This window comes from Carassius carassius, chromosome 3 (assembly GCF_963082965.1).
Source record: "Carassius carassius chromosome 3, fCarCar2.1, whole genome shotgun sequence".
Taxonomy (NCBI): Eukaryota; Metazoa; Chordata; class Actinopteri; order Cypriniformes; family Cyprinidae; genus Carassius; species Carassius carassius.
In genome coordinates, this window is record NC_081757.1 from 8,934,801 (window position 1) to 8,959,161 (window position 24,361).

At 33.8% G+C, this 24,361-nt stretch overlaps 1 protein-coding gene across 2 annotated transcripts in view; it reads left to right on the top strand.

The window, feature by feature from the left end:
* The window catches only part of lrrk1 (leucine-rich repeat kinase 1), an 83,677-nt gene that overhangs the window by 6,247 nt on the left and 53,069 nt on the right, over window positions 1-24,361 (top strand). For both annotated transcript variants that reach the window (XM_059527540.1, XM_059527550.1), the window contains 11 exons: window positions 4,868-5,034; window positions 11,537-11,708; window positions 12,782-12,961; window positions 14,566-14,714; window positions 15,869-16,095; window positions 17,040-17,167; window positions 18,124-18,287; window positions 18,559-18,696; window positions 20,822-20,934; window positions 22,004-22,074; window positions 23,907-24,036. In XM_059527540.1, the coding sequence (XP_059383523.1) occupies window positions 4,868-5,034; window positions 11,537-11,708; window positions 12,782-12,961; window positions 14,566-14,714; window positions 15,869-16,095; window positions 17,040-17,167; window positions 18,124-18,287; window positions 18,559-18,696; window positions 20,822-20,934; window positions 22,004-22,074; window positions 23,907-24,036 (1,639 nt within the window). The remainder of the gene's footprint in view (window positions 1-4,867; window positions 5,035-11,536; window positions 11,709-12,781; window positions 12,962-14,565; window positions 14,715-15,868; window positions 16,096-17,039; window positions 17,168-18,123; window positions 18,288-18,558; window positions 18,697-20,821; window positions 20,935-22,003; window positions 22,075-23,906; window positions 24,037-24,361) is intronic.

Sequence of the window (24,361 nt, forward strand, 5' to 3'; positions counted from 1 at the left end):
GGAGTGATTGATTTGACCTTCACTGCCCTCTTGGATTGGTATCATAACACTCTCGTGCACTGTAGTCCAGCCATATGAGTAATGGCAACTCCTAATGTGCTCTTTAAATATAACTAATAAAGACTAATGACATTTCCCCTAAAATTAACATTCACTCTCAATTACTCGCCCTCATGTCATTTGAATTCTGATAAAATAACACCATAAAACCACCCTAAAGTCTCATGCGCAACATTAAGCTTCTGAAGTCATGTAATGTTATGTATCTTTCTGTGTCTCCATCTATCATTCTGTAGTTCTTTGTCTCTCTGTCGGTCTTTCCATTGTTCTGTCTGAACTATTACAATTGTTTTCTATTGACTATTGTTTTTGTTAATTGAAATAAAGCTGAAATGCAATTTTTAGATGGGAAAACATACAAAACGTAAATGACTATTTGAAATGTTGCCCTGGCAACTAACCGAAATAAAAGAAGTACAAATTGAAATAGACGGGAAAAAAGAAAATTAAAGATTAATTAAAACGAACCCAATTAAAAAAAAAAGTGAGATGGTTGAAAATCGTTTAAAAAATGTGACGATTCAAATTGGTCTAGATGCTGAACAAATTGCGATTCATTTAGGAGTAGGAGTTTATATCAGTGTATGTCGGAGGGGAACTTACTTTCTTTAGAAAAGTTTAGATAGTATTTTTTTTTTCTTTCATCTTGTCTCTGTATTAGGGCTGAAACGATTCCTTGAGTAACTCGATTACAAAAAATGATCGAGGCAAATTCCTCTGCCTCGAAGCCTCTTCAGGTTCAGGTCAGGTTCTTTCGCAATGATTTTTTAAATGTGACACAACGCGTTTACGTCACCCAGAAAGCGGAGGGATATACAAGCGCTGAGTCCGAGATCGCATACTGCAAGGAGTCAGCAGTGTTTTGATTTGAGGGCGCGGGCAAACGTAAAGAGAACGTCGTGGCGTGTGTCCATTGCAAGTAGTGGTGGAAATTATGATTCGTTCAGTGATCATTTTTTCGTATTACACAAAATATGCCAGCAGGTGGCAATAAAAGAGTGTTTTATGTGTTATGTCTTAAATCAACGAACGTACAACAACTGATCTGGCTTTATTAAAATGTGTGCATAAACACATTCAATATATAAAGTCTAATTAAGTTGATCAGATGAACAAAACACGAGGTTTTCTTGCCTAATTAGCATTTTAATTGTTTGGTCAGACAGTTTGTATATTATATATTCACATTCATAAATCAGGGATTAAACGTGGAGTTCTGTATGCTAAATATCAAAACAAGCTATGTGCACAGTGCCTTTGCACTAACTGCGCTTTGCATTTTGCGAGATTGACATGCTTAATAGCAGACTAACCCTGTTTACTCTCATTCTTTTTGTTCACGAACGAGATAAGCTATGTACCAGTTCATTTCATTCACGAACGAGATGTATCAGCTCATTCAACTCGTTCACGAACGACATGTGTGCCAGTTCAGTCATTTCATTCACGAATGATAAGATCTCTAGATCTCGTTCAGACTCATGTGAAACTCGTTCATTAAAGGGTGTATTCGTTCACTACATTCAACAAATCACATGCTCTGTCACATCAGGATGAAACAGTTCAGTTACCCGGTTCACCGAGCTGCGCATGTGCTGCTAATAGCGCTGCGCTGCTGTGGAGGGAGGAACTTAAGTGAACGAGAAATATGAGTCAGTGGATTGCGTGAACGAGAACGATTCGTTCACCTTAAAGATTCATTCAAAAAGAACGATTCGTTCACGAACGAAACATCATTGATTTCAAGATAGAGCTGGCATACCACAACTAGGGCCGGAATGACGGAATCCAGTCATAAAAACGGAATTTACAGTTTAACGCGGAATGGCACGGAATTTGCCAAATTTTGAATGAATTAATCAAAAGTAGGTCATTGCACTTACATCAAATCACGATATGGACTAATATCTGTAAATATTAAGCCGGAACAGTCTTTTTAAATATGAATTCTGCATGTTCTGCGTGTCTGTGTTAATGAATGGAGCTGAAGCGCGAGTTCCTTTATCACACACACTGAAGCGCGCTTGATGCTCGCGGCAATTTCAGCGTCTGCGGTCTCACTAAATAAGATGTGAACACATGAACAACATCTCCAGAACTGCTCTGACAGTCACTTCAAGAGCTTTTGACCGTTTGATTTGAGAAAAACTAGCGTCACATCACATACACAGAACTGTAAAGGTACGTCAACCCATCAAAATAAAAGTCTGGTTAAAGACAGCAGAATGTACATAGCTTACTACAAAAAAAAAAAAAAAAAAAATTTTAAAAAACTATGTGGAGGTTTTAATTAAAAAAAATCTTTAAGATAGAGTTTTCATTTGTACATGTATGAGCCAACCATGATGTAAAAAAAAGAATGACACCTCGACTGTCCACCACGGTTGCCTCTATCAGCCTGTAGGCTCAATTGTGTGTGGAGGAGTCGGGCACAAAATGTGACGTCATGCGCGTTCTCATCTACTTGGGCTTACAACCGTATGGCACGCCAGCCATTATAGTAAGCAGCGGCAATAGTGTTTTCAAATGGACTCTGCGGATGGAAAGAAGCGACCAGCCTTCAGCACAATTCAGACACCCACGGACACTCCTCGTAAGTAAAAAAAAAAAAAGAGCGTGCGCACTGAGAACGAGCATGAGACTGGCTGCAGTTCCTCTAACGGCCACTGGTGTCAGTAACGGTTAGAAATTTCAGAACCTAATCAATGCTCCTTTAAGGTTTAATCACACAAAATTTCTTCCATGTTTTATTTTTTATAGTAAATCCCCTTTGTTTACCAAAAAGTTGTTAATTTTCAATAATTAAAAGATAAATTAAATTAATGTTTTATGTGTTTAATGTTTAATGTGCATCTCAGAAAATGCTTTATTTAAAACCCCAACTGAATGGCACTTAAAAGCACTTAATTCATCTGTCAACTTTGTCATTGTTCACAGTACAAGTACAGACAGAGAAACAATGGGTAATAATTAAATGTTTATTTTTGATGTATGGATTGCATTCTATGCATTTAAAAAATAAAAATATTTTTTTCCTAAAAAAGGAAACTTAGTTGTTCATTTTAAGAGACCCAGGAGTCTTATTTTCTTTTGCATAACTAATATTGCACTTTAAGTAAGCAAAAACACATTTTACCCATTACTCGATTAATTGATGGAATTTTTGGTAGAATACTCGATTACTAAAATATTCGATAGCTACAGCCCTACTCTGTATAATGCATATTAAAGTTCATAAGTGCAGCGCTGCTTTGTTTACAGCAGAAACCAAGGAAACACTTTAAGCTCCACCTGCTGCAGTGTTCATAAGTGCTTTGTTTACTGCGGTAAGCAAGGAAACACTTTAAGCTCCACCTGCTGGCAGAGAGTGAATCTGCATCTCGTTCAGCTTGTCTGCTGTTTCTGTTTCATGCAGATATTTATATATATTTTCACAAAACTGAAGTCAAATAATTCAAAAGTTTCAAATTTCAAAATTATGCAATCTTATTTAGATTAAAAAATGCTCATGTTGCATGTATGCAGCATCTTTGGATCATAATTAAAATGCAGTGGTTGCCCCTAATTTTAAATGGAAAGAGCACAGACAAATTCTTATTTTGTTCATATAAAGAGATTTATTTTATTTGTTACTGATTTGATTTGGGTTTCGAAAACTAAATTTCAATTTAGTTTTGTTATTTACATTTATGACACGGCTCTGTGGAATACTTGATTGTGATTGGTCATGACATTCCAAGGTATGTTTTCCCTGGATAACAACCTGTAAAAACGAATAACACAGGCTCATCCAGGTAATAGCAGTTGGCGCTGTAGTCTTGCTTGAACAATTTCTTTCTTGATTGAAAGAAATGCGTTTGTTTAACTAATAAAATATTAAAACTCGATTCAAAATGGTGTAGAATTGTTTAGTTATGTCATCCTGTTATCGCGGACTCTATCGTTTCATACAATATATATATATATATATATATATAGTAGTTGTAGTAGATTTCATATTATTATTATTATTAGTAGTAGTAGTAGTAGTATTTATTTATTGCAAGATACTGTAGGTGTAGTAATTTGTTATTATTTTTCCATTCATTTTATTAAAGTAATAAATGTGACCTGACCTTATTTTATTAAGGTTAAGTCACACGGACCACCCTTTAGGTATTATTATTTTTTTCAGTTTTTGATTAGTTTTAATCAGCCTTTTTGCATGTAATTTTAAATGGTCTTGCATTCAGAAATACATTTTTAAAAGTACAAATATTACATTTAGTATATTACTTACATTTGTTAAATAGCACAAAGTTACAGAACAGCATGCATAATAATTACAAAAGAATCACCATGGTTTGCATGCCACACCACAGAGCATTTCAGCTTCCCAAAAAATATTTCATGCAAACTACATTACCAGCATACATTTCTTTTTTAGTTTGGGTGTGTTGTGTCCAGATTGTGTATTTGCTTTTATACATTTTTGGATTTGCAGCCGTTCATCTTACTGCATGCATACGTGTGTGAGTATCACTATCCATTCAGTCTCTCCGGATCTTCCCCATCTCACTAGTGCCCCCGAGTAGGTGCTCTTTACATCAAAGGTGAACGTGGAAAAGCGCAGCTCTGCAAATACACGTGCACCAGTCCGGAGGAAATGGCATGTGAATTCTTTATGAGGCTGACCTGATTCCCGGCTGCTCCCTCGCCTCCTGTATCTGGAGCTCTTTTCCCATCGCGTCGTCTTCGCTTTAGCATGTGTTTCCTTCTTCTGTACTGAGTATTTCGTTTGTTTGTGGTGGCTATGCCCCGTTTGCAGGCGTTCCAGATATGGGAGCCAAGCAGTCAGTGGTTGGCAACGTTTCCTTGAGTCATTCTCCAACTCTGAAGAACATCCAAGCGGCCTATACACAAGCCGAGGACCAGAGGGCACACGAGCTAATCCGGCTTTCCTGCGAAAATAACGGCGGAGGGGGACCAGATGGGGTGAGTTTGATCATTTGCTCACTTTGTACTTTGTTTTTTTTTTTTTTTTTTTTTTTTTTTTTTTGACTGAAAATTCACATTGTAAGCACTTTAAGGGCAGTGGGTGCATTGTGCATGCAGTTCACCTGCTGAAAGACCAGCATATGGTGTGTTTTTGAAGCTGCTATGGTGGTTGGGCACCAGACAGGCTTTTTGTGGCATCATCAAAAAAACATTTCTCAGTCCTGTCCAGATATGCTTGAGTATAACCGGGATAAGATATCTTCTTTTGCCCATATTTTAAAATAGCATCACATTTATCCTTTTCAGAGGCAACAGTACTGTAATGTGTTACTACAAACTCTGTAGGAAAAAAAAACATCCAAGATGTATGATGATGCATACAATATTTTAAAGTATTGCTAAAAAAAAAAAAAAAAGTTTAATATAAGTTGCTGCTTATTATTTTTACTTATTATGTAAAAAATGAGGATTGAAATACAAAATCGAAGCAGTTTTGTAAGTTGGCCATGTATACACTGTGAAGTTTCAGGAGTGACAACCACATTTAAATCCACTAAATTATAGTTTTGTGTGTGTACAGAACCGAAGTCACTCTCAAAACCTACATGACTGACTGAGTATCACACATATAGTATCTGCCATTATTGACCAGAATAAGTCAACAGTCAACTGTAAATGTAATGTAATCATACAACAATACATATTACTGTTATAGTTTTCATTATTGCTATATAAATGATAACTTTGTCTAGTTCTCTTATGAAAGTTTTTAGCATGATTGTGGAAATGTAACTAATACTGAATGATACAGCATAGGCTTCTTCATAGCTAGTGTTTGCATACACTATTTAATTTCATTCCGTATCCTACTTGTTCTACAGATTTATGTAGTGTTTTGGCAGCAACAGTAACGTTTCTGACAGATAATATCATGATTTTTTTGTGTGTGTGTTTCCCTTACCAAATGTGCTATCCTGTCAATTCTGTCAGCAATAACCTGTCCGTGGGCTTTTTTGATTACTATCAGTTTAATTACAGGTGATGTAGTGTTGCCACATATTGCTATAATAACCAAATAAAAAATAAACCAAAAATATTCTTATTAAAATAAGATAAAACAAAATATTGCTGAACCTAAACTGCAACTTTCCACTATATTAACTTTCTGCAGTGCCAAATCAAGTGGAAATGACAAGTCTAAAAAAGTTTATAATAGCTGGATCTGTGAGGCTGTGCCCTCACTTACACAACTCTCTCAAGTCCCGTAGTGATCATGCTCCTACAGTAACACATGCAACATGATTCTTGCAAACTGTCTTAACTGAATTTTACATGCAGACGTTCATATGAGGAGTTTTAAACAGCCAATAAGTCAGAGAACAAATGTTATTTTTGAACATGAAAAATTTACTGAGGCTCCTTGTTATTTCCTTCACCACAAGTGTGATATGCATTTAAATGTCATTAACAACTAGCTGTGTAGTTCAGCTCAGTACACACACACACTGTGTAGAATTTCAATAAAAGAGATTGTTAATCCTTGCAGTTTTCAGGAGTTCATTCAGTTGTAGAATACGGTTGTCACATAAATTACTGAAGTGTCTGTGTGGAGAACCGGTTTTGGTACTAAAAGGTGAATTGACACCTGAATTTTTCTACAGTAAACGTGGCCAGAAAGAAATCTATTAGTAGACAATTTATTTTTTTATTTTATTTTTTGATGTAAAGGACTGTAAAACACCTATGATAAAAACAAAGTTTTTGTTTTGAAGAACAAGATCATCTTAGAATTTACAGTGGAAACCATTAATCAACATTCCCAGAATTCTGTGTGATGCACTTACCCTTTTTTTATTGAATGAAACAGTTTCTTAGTTCTTATTATTTATGTACAGTACATTAGGGTTTTATGTTGCATCTTATGTTGTTAAATTTACGTTTATTGCATTATTTTAGTGTAATGTGACTTTCTCTTTACTGTGAGTTTAAGGTGGCTGTGAAAATTGTATTGTAAACAAGCATCCATGTGCTATATCTATAACACATTTTCCAACAAGCTGCTGAAGCTCAAACAATAGATCATCCCACTGGCATTTCCAAAATCATGGGTTTAGTTGATAATATGATACATTTGAACTGATGGAATGTGTGTGCAGCATCACATCAGTTTGAAGATAACCGTGTACAGTAAGTTGAATGCCAAACTTTAACACTAAGAATTAGGAGTTTGTTCAGATGATTAATCATAGTATGAACAACAGTCAAAGATAAGACTGCTTGAGCTTTTCTGATCTGCATCAGCAGGGGAAATGTGCACTAAAAACATGCTTGTGAAACCCTTGGTACTTCTCACATACACACACAAAACAGTACTAAAGGAAAGCCAGAGCCCATGACAAACATTTAATATCACAGCTTTTTTCACACTTGCTTCTCACGGTTTCATTTTTGATGGGTGAAAAATACAGTGCACATATTATGTGCTTTCAAAACAGTAGAAATCCATTATGAAAACTAAAACATCAACAAATCATTTGAATATGACGAGCCTTTGATCTGGATTTAAAGGTGAAGTTTATTAGTTTTTCTCAGTTACAATACTTCCTCCTATCACTGCTTAATATGCAGTAATAACATCTGCCTTTTGCATGTTTATTTCCCTGTAGTGTAAATACTGTGACACTGATCTGTTTGTTTGAACCACCTGACATGTTAGCTTTTGGCTCAACCAATTACATGAGTTTGAAGTGGTAATATCGGTTTATGACCGACCAATAGCAGACAAGGGGAGGGGTTTTGGAAACTTATTTGGATCGAAAACTGTTATTTTGGTTCCTATGGTTTTTATGGTTAGCAACTGTTCCAAACACCTTAACAATCACCTAGCAATGTCCTGCCAACAGCATTTTAGAATGAATTTTGAAGGATCACGTGACGCTGAAGACTGTGAAGTGATGAGGCTAAAAAATTCAGCTTTGCATCACAGGAATAAATTACATTTTAAAATGTATTTAAATACAATACTGCTTTTTAAATTCTGTTAATATTGAAAATTTTTTTGGCTGTATTCGTAATCAAATAAATGCAGCCTTGAAGAGCATAAGAGAGTTCTTTAAAAAACATTTTTTAAAAATCCAAAACTTAAATTTTATTTTATGCCGATTTATTTTTGCATTTTACAAAATGAACCAACTAGATTACGTCTGCGGTTATGAATTATATTCAAAAGCAAGGCAGAAAGCATAATCTCAAGGTGTGTTTGTTTCTTGAAAGTCTGTGTTCTCAGTGAGGTGATTACAGATGACATGGCAGCATGTGGTCAGCAAGTGCAGAAATTTTCCTCTGTAAATACTGTTACAGGTCTCTAATGAGTTCACGAGTGATTGATGGTGTGACTGTAATGGCTCCTAACCGGCCATCAGTTAACAAACCCACATCTGATCCTCTGCTTCTGCTTCCACACTCATCACATTAGTCCTGTTCAATCGCTGCTCAGTGGCCTCTGAGATTAGAAATGTGTGCAAATATTATATTTCTGTACGTTACTGTAAAACAAGTGGACTACATTCAAAATGAAAAACTGCACTACCTATTTGATGAAGAAAACACAAGACATTAAAAAATAACTTAAAATAAGTCACACTTGGTTCATGGTTTATTCATCACATGAAGAATGGAAGGTCAAATTATTTATTTTAATTTAAATTTGTGTAAATAAAATGGTTAATGTTAGAATTTTATTTTCTATTTATTCTATTTTATGTATTTTATTTTCATGTTTTGTTATTTTTATCATGTATTTTACGACTGCCCCAATAATAGTTAACTAAACATTAGTCAACTAAAATTCGATGGTTAGTTGCAGGAAAAAAAAAATGTTCGTGCCTGTAACAGAGAGGAAATCCAAATGTTCATCTATTTTTCATCGACCTCAAACATGACTTCTCATTGAAACATGTAAATAGGAGGACCTTTGCAAAGCTGTTACCCAAGATAAATGTGCATTATTAGACGTATATCCAAATCCGATTAAATTTGTTACTGTATTGGAGGCATGACGTCAGCACGGTCACAGTTTTTTTTTCCTGATAAGAATGGAAACAAAATACACCATTATTTTTGCTCATACAGAGAAGAGAAATACATCATTCTAAACTGTGAAGGGGCTTATTTTATTTGTATACTCTTACAGTATCACTCACTGGAGTGTGGCACAAAACGAATCAATGTCCGATTATGAAATCCACAAGGATTTCTCTTTAATGGTACATTCACTGTACTGCGGAGATAATTCAGCATCCACTTCATCTTTTAAGCTGACACACTGACTGAGAAAACACTAGTTTATTAATAAAGAAGTAAAAAATATTCTTGCTGTTTTTCCCAACACATTCATAGTCACTATTTGTTGCCAGGTCTTTGTGGCAAGATTTAAATGTGAGTGAGGATTGAGAGTGCAATAGGCTATATATTAAAGGCTCATTATGGTTAAGTTCCAAATTTCTATTCACAAACTTACAATTCGATGTTGATTATGATTCAATTCAATGTCCGTTTCTTTGGATATATATCAGGGACAGTGCATGCACATTTTCTCAAGGTAAATATTCTGTAATATACATGAACTGCTAGTGCTACATTACGATATTGGTGGTTAAAATTAAGTGGTTAAACACTTTAATTGCAGTCTGTTAAAATGTTTAGTCGATGACTAGTTGACTAGAAAAACCTTTAGAATGGGGCAGCCCTAATGTATTTATTATTTCTGCATATTTATGGATATTTTCTTAGATGGAATTTCAGATATCATTACTGCGATACTTGATTGTAAAGCTGGTTTGAAACTTTACATTTTGTAAACGCTGTGTAAAAGTAACTATGATTATAAAAATATGCATTTTGCATACAGTTTGCAAACTGGAGAAATAGCAGTAGAAATACAGTCTTGCACTTACTTCTAACCCTTGAGAGAGATCAGTGAAAAAAAAAAGGATGATTTCAGTGTCTGTAGGCCACAGTGAACCTGGCCAAGAATGAGGAAGTGCATACTCCCATTTAAACACAGTGTGACATTCACAACGGCTGTTTTGTCTAAAATTAAATCGTAATTTGGAAGTGAATTACTATGTCTGAAATACTGTATAGTACTAGCATACGCCTCTTGCTATAATCTACTGTGTTTGTCTAAATATATCCAGGGCGAACTTTAATTAGAACAGTATCCCACAATGCAATGTGCTCATCTTGACCTTTCATTTCCAGTGTAACGAATGAATGAATACAGCATGTTTGTTCTTAATTTTTTTAAGCATAAATTTGCAATGTTAAAATGCAAAGTAATTTGAAACAAAACAGGATGAAAATGTAAGATTACCAATTTAATTTTGAAACTGTTAAATGAACATTACTTGCTGAATGCGTAATAAGGTCATGTGACTTTAGGGTTTCATACTACTTTTTAAAATGCTGTTTTAGTAGATGAAAACAAAGCACTATTTAGTATCCATTAAACAATGTGTTGTTCCTTTCTCAACATAGCTAATAATTATGATTTGATAATCATATTCTAAAAACAAGGTTCATCATAGACATTAAATCATTGATCATTTATAGGTAAACATTGATCAAATATTCTTCTAGACTACAGTTTTTTGCTGTGTTGTGTTTTTAAGTTATGTGCTAATATGCTACCTTTTGAAAAGTTTAGGATCAGGAAGATTTATTTTAATATTATGTTTTTTACTAAATACTTTTATTAATCAGAAGTGCAATAAATTGATCTAAAGTAAAATTAAAAACGTTTTAAGTGTTTATGATAGGTTTCTATTTTAAATAGAATTTTTAGAATTTTAGATTTTTTTAAAATAATTTTTTGAATTTGTTTCCAGATAAATATGAAGCTGCACAACTGTTATCAACATTGATAATAATCAGAAATGTTTCTTGAGCAGCAAATCAGCGTATAAGAATGATTTTTGAAGATCATGTGACACTGAAGACTGGAGTAATGATGCTAATAAATTCAGCTTTGACTCGCATGAATAAAATACATTTTTAAATATATTGAAATAGAAAACAGTTATTTGAAATAGCAATAATAATTCAGGGTTTTGCCATTTTTACTGTATATCTGATCAAATAAATGCAGCCTTGTGAGCAGAAGAGACTTTTTTTAAACGGTAACAATTCCATGTATTCAGTTCAGTGAAATGTGCCATTTGACAAGATGAATGACTGCCACCTAGTGCTGATTTCCCTAGTACCATCTACTGATTTTTCAGTATAAAAAAAAAAGCCTGCAAAAGTGCAAATATCTTACAAAAAGTACTCCTCCCTCATTTTTCATTGCAGTGTCCGGTATAAAACTGTCATGTCAGATATTTACTGTAACTATTAACCAATCTAGTGTCCAGTTATGTTAATGAATGGATGATTTAAACTGCTTTATTAAAGGCAGTCTGTGTTGTGTGTGTGTGTGTGTGTGTGTGTGTGTGTGTAGCTGCAGCTGCTGTGTTTGGCGGCTCAGAACGGTGACGTGGACGGCGTTCGGTTCTTGCTGCAGGAAGCACGAGTTAAGGTTCCACAGGACCCCAGCGAAGAAAACCCTGCCGTCCTTGCAGCACATCACGGACATCATGTGCTGGTCCGAGAGCTGCTGGACTCCATACCACGTGAGCGCAAACCAAATCCACTTTCTTAAATCGGAGTTCACACTATTTACTTTATTAACAGTATAGATCACCCAAAAAGAAAAATTTGATACAAATGTACTACCTTCATGCCACCCAAGATGTAGATGAGTTTGCATCTTCATCAGATTTGGAGAAATGTTGCATTGTATTACTTCCTCAGGAATGGATGCTCTGCAGTGAATGGGTGCCATCAGAATGAGAGTCCAAACAGCTGATAAAACATCACAAGTAATCCACACCACTCCAGTCCATCAGTTAACATCTTGTGAAGTGAAAAGCTGTTTGTAAGAAACAAATCCACAGTTATGCTGTTTATAACTTTAAACCACTACTACCACACTATGTCCAGCATCCAAAATAATGTTTCCTCCAGTGAAAAAGTCCATTGTCTGTCCACGCTGAATTTATAACTGCATGAGAGGAGAATATATGAGCTGTAAGTTTATCGCAACTGACAATGAGTCAGATACACAAATGATCATATTTTGACGTCACTAAAGGGAAAGTCATGTAAACGCAGCTTTCTTGTGTTGTCAGGTTACTGATGTGCATGTAAATGTGGAAAACTGGTTATATTAAGAAGTTGAAATTTTATGAGCATATAGCTGTCCTGATTCAGATGAGATGCCTTTTTAACTGGAGAAAGCAATATTATGGATAGAGGACTCGTATTTTAGCTGAAAGCAATGGTTTTAAGTTAAAACGTCTTAATGGTAGATTTGTTTCTTACAAACACACAGTTTTTCACTTCACAAGACATTAACTGATGGACTGGAGTGGTGTGGATTATTGTGATGTTTTAATCAGCTGTTTGGACTCTGATGGCACCCATTCACTGCAGAGCATCCTGTTCTAATCTACAAAGTATAATTTTTTTTAATGCATATTCTTTTAATGCATATTCCATGTTTTTTGCACAGGATTCATTAGTGCATGTTATTCCAAAGAACAACAAATGCTTGTTTTTTTTTTTTTATAGTGCCAGTTTTATATTGTGTGTATATATATATATATATATATATATATATATTGCTCCACATCTTTTTCTGTAGGACCGTGTGTCCGTAAGGATCTGCTGAACTGGATGTTGGCTACGGCGTGTCAGCAGGGTCATCTGGAGGTGGTGAAGCTGCTGGTTCACACGTACAATGCTGACGCCGGGGGCTGCGCGGTTCATTCAGGAGACTTTGCCATCATCACTGGCTTGCCTCTGTACGCCGCTGCGCAGGCAGGTACTCGTCACTCACTGCAAACAATATCTGAATGCTTCTGAATCAATACCTTTTTTCCCCTTTTTAATGTCACTTTTGGTGTGAACAACCAAGGGAACCCTTTACTGTAAGGTTTCATTTGTTCAGTTAGTTATCCATAAAGCGCCCAGTGATTTCTGCAGTGGGGAAAATGTGAATGGCATTATTTAGTTTAACTTAAAAAAAGATAAATAATTTACTATTTATAATAAACAAATAATGTGCAGCTCATTATTTGATCAAAAAAATTCTAATTCAATGTTCTGTTGTTAGGAACGGTTATACTTTAATTTAGTTAAGTTTTAAACATATTATAAAATTTATAAAGTTTAATGAATTAGATTTTGATCATTATTTTTTTTCTTGCATAATTGATTTAAAAACAAATTTGGCCAATTTTTTTTTGGGGGGGGGGGGGGTAAATTTGTTCATGTGTACATTGAGAAAGATATCTACAGCTTTTATTATGAAATCTGCAACTTTTTTCTTAATGTTAATTTCAACATTAATACATTACAATCAAAGGTGATAGCTGTTAACATTTAATTAATGCACTAACGTGAACTCTGTTAACTGTTTATTTATATCAACTGACATTTTTATCATTTATTATTACTTTCAATTTATTTTTATCAACTGACAAAAATTTAAGTTGTAAACAATGTACTGCTCATTGTTAGTTGATTTTAGCTGATAAGAAATGAGAACAAATGTCAGTTTTTTACCAAAATGTTCAACTTTTTAGATAAACGTGTCTGCCGAATGCGTACATGTTCACGGAAAAACATAATTATCCAGTGGATCTGATGTTACTTTAAAATGGTTTAGGACTGGGATTCACAAATAATTGTGTCTGCTAGAATCATTTGACCTGAAATGTTTACTTGAAATGACCCTGAGATTTTTAAGTTTATATTGCATTAATTTGACAACATTTTTGCATGTTTACAGTTCTCCTATATTGGTTAATGGTCACGTGACACGAAAGTTATCAATGATATATTATAGCTATATATTTATATTATATCTGTTTATATTCCGTTTAAATATTTTATTATATATTAATATTTTATTTAAAATATTTATAAATGTTTTATTTTATTTTTTTATTTTATTTTGATTATCTATTTTTGTATTTAATGTTTATTTATTCAATATTTATTTCTTAATTGTTGATTTATGTATTTATTTGTGTGATGTTTGTTTGTTTGTTAATTTAAAAAAATATATATCTTTTTTTTTTTTCAACTCCCCAACCCCAGTTTGAGAAACCATGGTTTGGTTTTACTGAATTAGTTAAAAATGATAGATGTCATTTGCTTATGATGCTGTACACTGATTAATGCACAATGCTCATTTATTATTGTTTTTTTTTTTTTTCTGGAACTGAATGCTTTTGTCAAGCTTTCTCATCCTGAACTGCACGTTGGGTTTACAGGGTGAAAGCAGGGGAGTTTCTGACAGTGTTCAGGTTTCCTGCTCTGCTCCAGCACACACATGCACTTCCTCCACGGCACTCAGTTCCTCTTTCCTACTGTAAGTGAAGGCTCTTCCTGCTCTAACTGAAGCTGGTTTTCTCCTCTCAGGAAATAAGGAGATTGCGTGTTTTCTGCTGAACAATGGAGCCGGTTTCTCCTCGTACACGCTGATGGATCACGCAGACTTCAGCAGGCAGCTGCTCAGACAGCGCCACCTGCAGGACAGAGACGCGCCTTCGGACGGGACGCTGCTGGAGGTGAGACTCATCCCACTCAGTTCATTTCAGACCAGCGCTAGACTCGTCAACAATGCTGCAGATTCCTTTTACAGAAGTTTTAGCGTCAGCCCTAGTTCCTCTTTTTAAATGTATTCAGGAAGAAACTTCATACCTATTCATAAACACTGACAAATAACACAATAAAAAGAGAATAGTGTGTATTTTAGGAGCTGGTTTGAAGTTCTTGTGGTGTACATAATTGATATTTAAAACTTAAAAACAAAATTTTTGCGATTGCTTTCTGAGCTTATAAACACCAACATGTGTATAAATATGATACAAGAAATGTGTGTTTAAATGAAACCAAGCCACAGGACACTTCACATCCTCCTGGAAGTTCCTCCTTACCAGTTTTGAATTTTTACATTGCCTCTCTTCATTTCTTTACAGACACAAACATTTTTAGCACTAGTTCAACAATATTTTTTGTGCATATTAACTTCATTTTTTCTTTTTGTTTTATTTTGTTGGATCTCATTCAGACTTTTAAATAATAATGAGAAGAATAAGAAAAAAATAATTTGCCCATAAAAAAAATTCATATGGATATATAACACAACTATATTATATCATATCATATATTATTGTAGTAGTATGTATGTATATTTATTTGGTTTTCTGTATATTATATTAATAATAATAAAAACCTTTTAAGTACTGAAATTATTATTCTGAATTCCCAAATTATGTATAGATGTATGATACAATGAATGAATTTAGGTATGTATATGTTATTTCTTATATACTATGGTATTCTGTACAAGTATGTAGGTGTGTTATTCCGTATTTTTAGTTTTTATTAATTCTATATAAATTCAAATAAATACATTTATGCATTTAGCAGACGCTTTTATCCAAAGCGATTACCGTGCATTCAGGCTATCAATTTTTACCTATCATATATATATATATATATATATATATATATATATATATATATATATATTATGTTTTATTTAATGATATTCTTCTTTATTGTTGATAAACTGTACAGTATAGTGTTTAAGCATTGTGTGTTCTGTAAGCATTCACAGTAGTAATGCATTATGATCAAGGGTCGAGGGTTCAGTAATCATCACATCTCTACCTGGATGTGAGTAAATCCCGCTGATTTGGCTCTTCCTCGTCCCTAGGCTTTGCACGTTGACTGGTCGGGACTGAAGCTGTGCTGGTTGGATCTGGACTGGTTCATGGACGTGTCGTCTCGGATCACGGTTCTGGATCTGTCTCATAACTGTCTGAGCTCGCTGCCGTCTGTGGTGCCCTGGGGTCTGATTCATCTGCGCTCGCTCAACCTGTGTCACAATCAGCTGCGAGAGCTGCCCACCCCGAACTCGTCGCAGGAGATCATCTGCAGTCGGTCCGCAACTCAGCTTCCCAGCTATTTCTACAGCGCTTTTCACTAGAACTAGCATTTACATCATGTATATACTATACGTGTGTGACCCTGGACCACAAAACCAGTCATAAGGGTCAATTTCTCAAAATTGAGATTTATAAATCATCTGAAAGCTGAATAAATAAGCTTTTCATTGATTATATGGTTTATAAGGAGGAAAATATTTGGCCGAGATTCAACTGTTTGAAAATCTGGATTCTGAGGGTGCAAAAAAATCTAAATATTAAGAAAATCACCTTTGAAGTTGTCCAAATGAATTCTTAGCCATGTATATTACTACTCAAAAATATATTTTTTTGTTTAGGAAGTTTACGAAGTATCTTCATGAAACATGCTCTTTACCTAATATCCTAATGATATTTGGCATAAAAGAAAAATCTATATTTTTGACCCATACAATGTTTGTTTGGCTATTGCTACAAATATACCAAAAAGATTTAAGACTGGTTTTGTGCTCCAGGGTCACATATATGCAGAAACAATTATATTGTTAAGGTACTGTACACAATGCAGACATGGAGAATCCACAATATCAATAATATCAACAAATATCAAATATATAAGTGAAGTCAGTCATTTATGATCCTCCTGCCTGAAATATTTTCAGCTAGACAAATCCCTTTTTTGAGTGCAATCTTTATTAAATGACTAGCAAAAATCGTTATCCAATAATAACAATTTGGAAAAGGTTTTGAAACTAAAAACTTTGTCTCAGATGTTTGTTTTAAAAGTCCTGAATTTTTTTTTTGAGTGCATATTAATTAGTTTAGGATTATTTATATACTATAATATGCATTTATTATATGATTTATTAATATTTAGATTTTAATAAATAATTTTAATAATAATTTTACTTTTTTAAAAATTATTATAATAATTTTATAATAATAAAATGTTTTCTGTAGGTTATGGCATGTGGATGTCTCTGAGAATGAGCTGGAGTGTCTTCCTCTCGGTCTGCTTCACCTCGGCCATTTGAAGAGGATCTCTGCAGCCAGAAACAAACTGATCAGCCTCTTCAACATTCCCAACGGTACACACACACACACACACACACACACACACACACACACATCATTTTCTTTAGTGTGCATCAGCAGTTTCACAAAGTCTCTCAATGACAGTGAATTGATTCAGCCATGCTTTCTTAAACTGGGGCTGTACTTCACATTAAAATGTTGGTTTCCTGCTCATTAACTGAAAGCGTTTTCTTTTTATCAGGCTTTCAGTGACTGAAGTTAAGAGAAGTGTGGTTTAAGTGTCCAAATAATCTATAATTTTACCATTTAAAAACAAACCTCAAAACCAAAATGTCTTTCATGTGAAACATTTTGATTGAAAACAGTGCTTTTTCTTTACCATAAATCACACAAGCTTTTATTTATTTAGTTTGGTTTTATTAATATTCTTACTTGGTAGTTAAATACTTGAGAAATTTATTTATTAAACTCCAATTGAATTAATTATTATTATTATTAATTATACATGTGATATGCAACTTAAAAATATATATTAAGGAATACATGGAATATGTGTACTTTTAATATGCACTTTTTTACATCCATAGTCATTTGAAATGAGGAAATCATGTAAAATCTAAAACAATAAAATATAAAAATTGTATTGTCTACAATATAAAGATTTAAATATATTTATATGTAAATATATGTATATGTTTGTGTGTGTATAAATGTCTAAAAAATGTTGTTGTTTTTTTGAAAATGTTTAAAAACATTTGTGTGCATAATTGTGTAAATATTTAGTTATCATGATGATATTAATATTTGAGTCATATTTTATATATATATATATATATATATATAATAAAAAGTAATACTAGCAATAATACATAATTACATTTTATTAAAACAATTTTTTAAACATTCCTGAACTATCTTTTAATGCTAAATGCATGAATGTAAATGCACACGGTTGCTCAGCGTCTGTCATGTGGTTTTAAAGTGGCGCTCATCACACGTTCTGCCGCAGGCACGAACTGGATTGGTCTGCGTAAGCTGCAGGAGCTGGATGTGTCCGACAACAGCCTGACGGTGCTGCCCTCCTCCGTCCTGCACTGTCTGAAGACCCTCAGCTCTCTGAACATCAGCAGAAACCAGCTCAGCAGCTTCCCTGAGCCCTGGGCCTGTCCTCTGGTGGGTCACTGGCACAGCCTTCTCCAGTACTTTAGCCACATGCTTTTAAATGGAGGGCTATAAAACATTACAAGAAGTTTGCAGTCTCTGGAGGACCAAATTAATTAAAATAAAATAATAAATATGCAACTGAATGGGGTAACAATCACAGGAAACTTAGGAAGCATACTGCATGCATTTCATTTTGACCATGTTGAATGTTGGGTTAAATGAATGGCATATTTACTTTTTGTTAGCGAATGTTGATAATCAGGGATATTTCGCTCCTCAGAAAATCTGCAAAGCTTCAAACAACCAGATTGAGCTTCTTCCTGACACTATCTCCATCTTCTGGAAGACTCATCTGAGGGAGGTGGACATCTCTGAGAACGTCTTGAAGGAGCTGCCCTCGTACATATTTGAGCTGGAGGTGAGGAACGGGAGGAAATGTGCTGGAATCACAAGAAATAAGACGAGTGATTTCACATTTGTCTGGATCTTGTACTGTAAAAAAGTTTTCCCCCTAAATGGCCAAATATTTTTGTCAATAATCTCAATGTTATTATTCTCATTGCTGAATTATTTAATTTAAACTGAATTATATATTTATTTATTACAGCATTACTGTAATAAACATTGTTTTAGGAAAAAAAAAATACATATATATATATATATATATATATATATATATATATATATATATATATATTATTATATGAATATTATCTTATTTAAATATTACAATGTAATGAAAAAAAATTAATACCTTTTTTAATGTCTTTTTATTCAATCGGTAAAAAAAAAAACTGTACATTTTAATTGATGCATCTTATTTTTTGGATTGTCATAACGAGAGTTTACTGGAGAAGATGTGCTGAAATTAAATAAGATATGATATTCTGACCAAAGCAAAATAAATATGCACGTGTCTGAACGTTGTACTTTAAAGGTTTTTCCTTAATGCCCATCACTCACAATCTGATGTCATTATTCTCATTAATCACATTGCTGTAATAAGACCATTAATATTATTAATTATTATTTTAAATCCGCATAATTAAAAATGTATATTTTAATTAATGTATTATGTTTTTCATTGTGGTAATGAGAATTTATGAGAGGAAATCTTCTTGAATATAATGTCACAGTGTAAAAAAAAAAAGAAAAAATTGCAAATATGCATATAAACAAAATTGTATTTCTTACTTTAGAAATACAGTATTGTGAAATATGCTCATCAGGTTTTGTAAGATTCTCCTGCTAAAATTGCACCTGTTCAAATCCTTTAATTATATTTGATCTGTGTATTTGTATTTGAACTAAGAGCCCTCAGGTTTCTTGAGCTCATGGTGGCACTGTGCTCACAGTAAACGTGAGTTTCTCTCTGTATCTTCTCATGAATGATAGACAGCAGTGAATCAGGAAAAGCTTCAGCTTTAATGATAATAGTTTTTTTTTTTTACACAAATAAGCCTGAAAGGCTCCGAGTGTGTTGTGAAGTGTTTACAAAAATAAGGCAGAGCAACTCGGACAGATTTTATAGTTGTTGAGTTTTTATTAACCTCACTTTCAGTTTTGCAAGTTAACTGGCAAGATGTCAACACCAAGCCAACGGCAGAGAGAGAAATAGAGATTGCAAACTAGAGAGCTTAAGAAAGCGTGTAAGGAAGAAGCAAACGGCAGGTTCATCATTTAAAATTCAATTTAATGCTCGAACAGTTTGACTTGAAAATCTCTGCTCTTTTAAACACCGGATATTTACTCTGTCTTTGAGCAAAGGCGATGATTACACGGGGAACAGCGAGTCAAAAGTGACAATGTATTACCATTTCACACACAAACAGACAAATGTGGTGTATTTAGACACGTACTTATAATATGTATAATACTTTTGTGTGTAAATCATAACGTAGTTTGTGTTACAGACATGAATGATTCATCAATCATGCCGCTTTGGGAGAATCTGTGCTGTTATTTATTTATTTATTTATTTTCATTAATTTGATTGGTTTTTTTATATATATTATTTTATTTGGTATTTTAAGTTAATTATTAGTTTTTATTTTATTAACAAATTTTTTGTTAATAATTTTATTTTATTGTCATTTCTTTTCTAATTTAGTTTTTATTTATTTTTAATGTTGTTTTTATTATTTTATGGTTTTGTATTTTATCTTATTATTTATTTTCTTTTTGATTAATTTATATATATACATATAAATAATTTTTTTGTTTGTTGTTTTTATTTATTTTTGTTATTTGATAGTTTAAATTTGGGCTTTTTTTTACTTTAAGTAAATAATATTTTTAATATAATAATGATAATAATAATAGTACTTTTAGTAAACATGTTGTGTGTTTTCTGTCTGTGAAGCACTAAAACTCTTCATATAAAAGATAAACATCTCATCTGTGCTAAAGACAATAATAATGTGCTGATAACAATAAGTCCACACTTGCCAAATGACTTTAAGTAGCAGTGTGTACGTCATGTGTTATGGCTCCAGGTGTGTGTGTGTGTGTGTGTGTCACAGAGATTACTGTGTGTGTTTTAGGCCATCGTCTCTCTGAAGTTGTGTGGCAACCAAATCTCCACGCTGCCCACTCCAAACAAATGGAAATGCTCTTGTCTGCGAACTCTAGACCTGTCCAGAAACCAACTGGGGAAGTAGGTCAAATGCTCACACACCGACACCGACACACACACACACACACACACACACACACACACACATAGAAAAGGCTCTGTTCCAAAACCAAGTGAGCCGTACATAGGTAGCATTTTAATGCATCTTAAGCACACTCCCAATCTGAAGGCTGTTCATGATTATGCCTTCAGCAGGAACCTATTTTGGACAATACTAACCCTGTGAAACAGTAATAAGCATAAAAATAAGTCAAACAGTCATTATTTTTAGGTACATTGAACTATTTCTAGATACTTTTTCTGTATTTTGCATATTATGTATAAAGGGATTGCCTTCTCTGCAAAGGATACATGTGATGCTGCTTTACATTCATTTAATTAAATAATGTACATTTGTTTGTCATAACACCATTCACCTATTTTATTTTAGTTTAGATTTAGTCTGTTTATTTTATGCATTTTTAGTAATAATAATAATAGTAACAATAACTTGTATATTAAAAAATATTTAGTTTCCTATGGTGTTGTTTAATTATTAATTGTTTTTATATCTTAATTCATTAATGGATTAGTATTATTCATATCAATATCAATAATAATTGTAGTATTAATAAAAAAAAATAAAAAAAAAATTGGGCTTATTTATTTGATTGTTATATTCTTTATTATTATTATATTTCATGTTTTTGTTGTTGCTCTTATTTTATTTTTGTTGTTATTTTCTTGTATTATTTTGTATTTTATTTTTTAGATATTTTATGCTGCTTTCCTTATTTCATTTGTAATTTAAATTTACATTTTTTATTTTAAAACATCATAGAAACTGGTAAAACCGAGGTCTGTGTTGTTCGCACAATGCATTATAGAACTAGCTTCTCTGCAAACAATAGATGTGATGTTGCCTAAAAACATATCTTAGAAAGCAGCATAATTATGTTGCTTAGAATTTGGAACATATTTTGGAGAGAGTTCATCGATGAAGCTTTAAAATGAAGTCTTCATTGCTCTTCTAATGCATCATCACGGTCCTTGTGGTTTATATAGAGATTGTGAATATCTAAAATCGAATGTGCTCTGAATGTTATTTTAGGACGGGAGAGCAGACCAAAACCCGGAAGCTGGCCTTCTTCACTACGTGGCACAGACGGGACCCAGAGCCAGGTACAGTGACTCAAACACTGTGGTCACATGGCCATGACACGTCACAGTTTCACACTGTAATTACCAAACTCACCACAGAGAAAGCAGAGCGATATCACCATGGTAATCATGTTTTGTTGAGACTGTGACAAGAGTGTGGATTGTTTTAGTAATGGCCTCAAAATCTAAACTAAAAACCTTTCAGGCTGATCCAAACATCTGACTCATATTTTTAGGCAATAAGGATGGGCGCTCGCTGTCGGTTTTGCTAGCAATTCAACAAAATGAACACTGCTGTTCAAAAGATATTGATATTTATATTCGGCAAAGATGCGTTACATTGATCAAGAAAGACAGGAAAGACACTTATAATGTCACAAAATGGATTTAAGTTTCAAATAAATGGGTGTTCTTTTAAATGTCTGTTCATCAAAGAATCATGAACAAAAATGAAATAGAATCAATAGAAATAGAAATAGATCAAATAGAGGTAAAATAGTTCATTTTAGGTTCAGATGCTTTCTCTGTATTGTGCACTATGGAATTGCCTTCTCTGAAAAGATTATATATATATATATTTCTTTTTGTCACTTTATGGAAGCAAAAGCAAAAATTTTTTTTATAAAAATGCAGAACCGTGCAAATCTGGGCACATTTATAGACCGTTTCAAAGGCATCAACATAAACAAACGTTACTGCGCATGAGCCCTTTTGCGGACCTAACTTAACTTCCGGTAGACTTCCAAATAGAATCAATAACAACAGCCAAGTTCCTCTAGAGTAGATATTTTTTTGATAACAAACCAAATATGTTTGCTTCGTGGATCAGGCGGACTTAGTGAAAATGCAAATTCATTCTTTGTCAGCAGGAGATGTTTTAAAGCATAGACATAAAGCGCGAGAAATAGAGGTTTCCCCAGTAACAGTTGTAAACAAAGCAGAGCTGGTACGCTCACACGCTGCTTTATCAGGCATATAACACGCAAGTCTTCCTTCAGAAATACAGCGATATAAAAACACCTGTGCTTCGTTTTGATATTTAAACATATAAATGTAAGGAATTATTATTAAACGTGCAGTACGTAACGATACTCATGTTTATTCAACGAAGCCTTTTTGAAAATCGATCAGTTTTGAAATTGTGGCGAGTCTCCAAAAATAAATTAATCTATGGGAAACACATCCCGCAACACAACCACCTGAGCACAACTTCAGTCTACTCATCACCTTGACTTTAACTGCGTTTGTAAAGGCACTGCAGCCAGACCGATGTACACAACACAGACCGGAAGTTAACTTAGGTCCAGGCGCGTGCGCCCGATGAAACCGTCTATAAAACAGATAGTTCCGGTCCTTGATTCTGATTGGCTGAGCCACATTCGAAGCTGTTGTAAATTACACTACAAACATTCACCTTTGTTTACTTCTGTGTGTTGCTCGGCAACCACTTTGTTCCAACCACAACTGATTCTGTGGAACTACATTGTGTTTGGTGGAAGAATACTGTTTTTATTTATATCATTACACTTTATTTGTTTTATTCTGTGAAACCTTACTACATTTATGAAACAACCGTTTTATAAAAGCAATAATCCCCATGAAGCCATAGTTTAGAGTGAATTTATAACCACTGAGATGGTTTTAGCAACGGTTCTTAGCTGTTATAAACTCACTGTAAACCATGGCTTCACTGGGCTTATTGCTTTATTCTACCGTCTCATAGTAGGCCTTCAGTAGAGTAAGGAGTGTTCCTGCCGGGCTAATCAGTGATCATCCATTAGTCTGCAGGGATTTTAATTCTGCATCATGTGGTTTCGGTGAGCTTCTCATCTCCTCTGGCTCTGTTTTGGCAGTTTGTCCCATTCAGTTTCCTGTAATCTTGCGGGATTCTCTGGAAGTTCTCTTTCTGAATGACAACCAGCTGGAGTGTGTGCCGCCGTCAGTGTGTGCCCTCAAGAACCTCTCCGAACTCTATCTGTCCAAGTGAGTCGCAGGGCATCATGGGAAATGTAGCGTGCAATCATTTCTTCCACTTCATTACATGTCTCTCTGGTATACTTTATTGTGATTGGTCAGTTTCAGCATTCAAGGGCCAGATGTTATTTTTGATAAAACTATTAGATTTGATTCTATTAATTAATGAATTGATGATATTAGACTTAGTTGCCAAGGGACCATTTCTTTTCCATTTTTTGGAAGGTCTGAAGGTGAAGGTCTGAAATCAATACAGCTACAACTGAAATAAAATAAATTAAATTAAATTGTGTTTTTATTTTTATATATATATATATATATATATATATATATA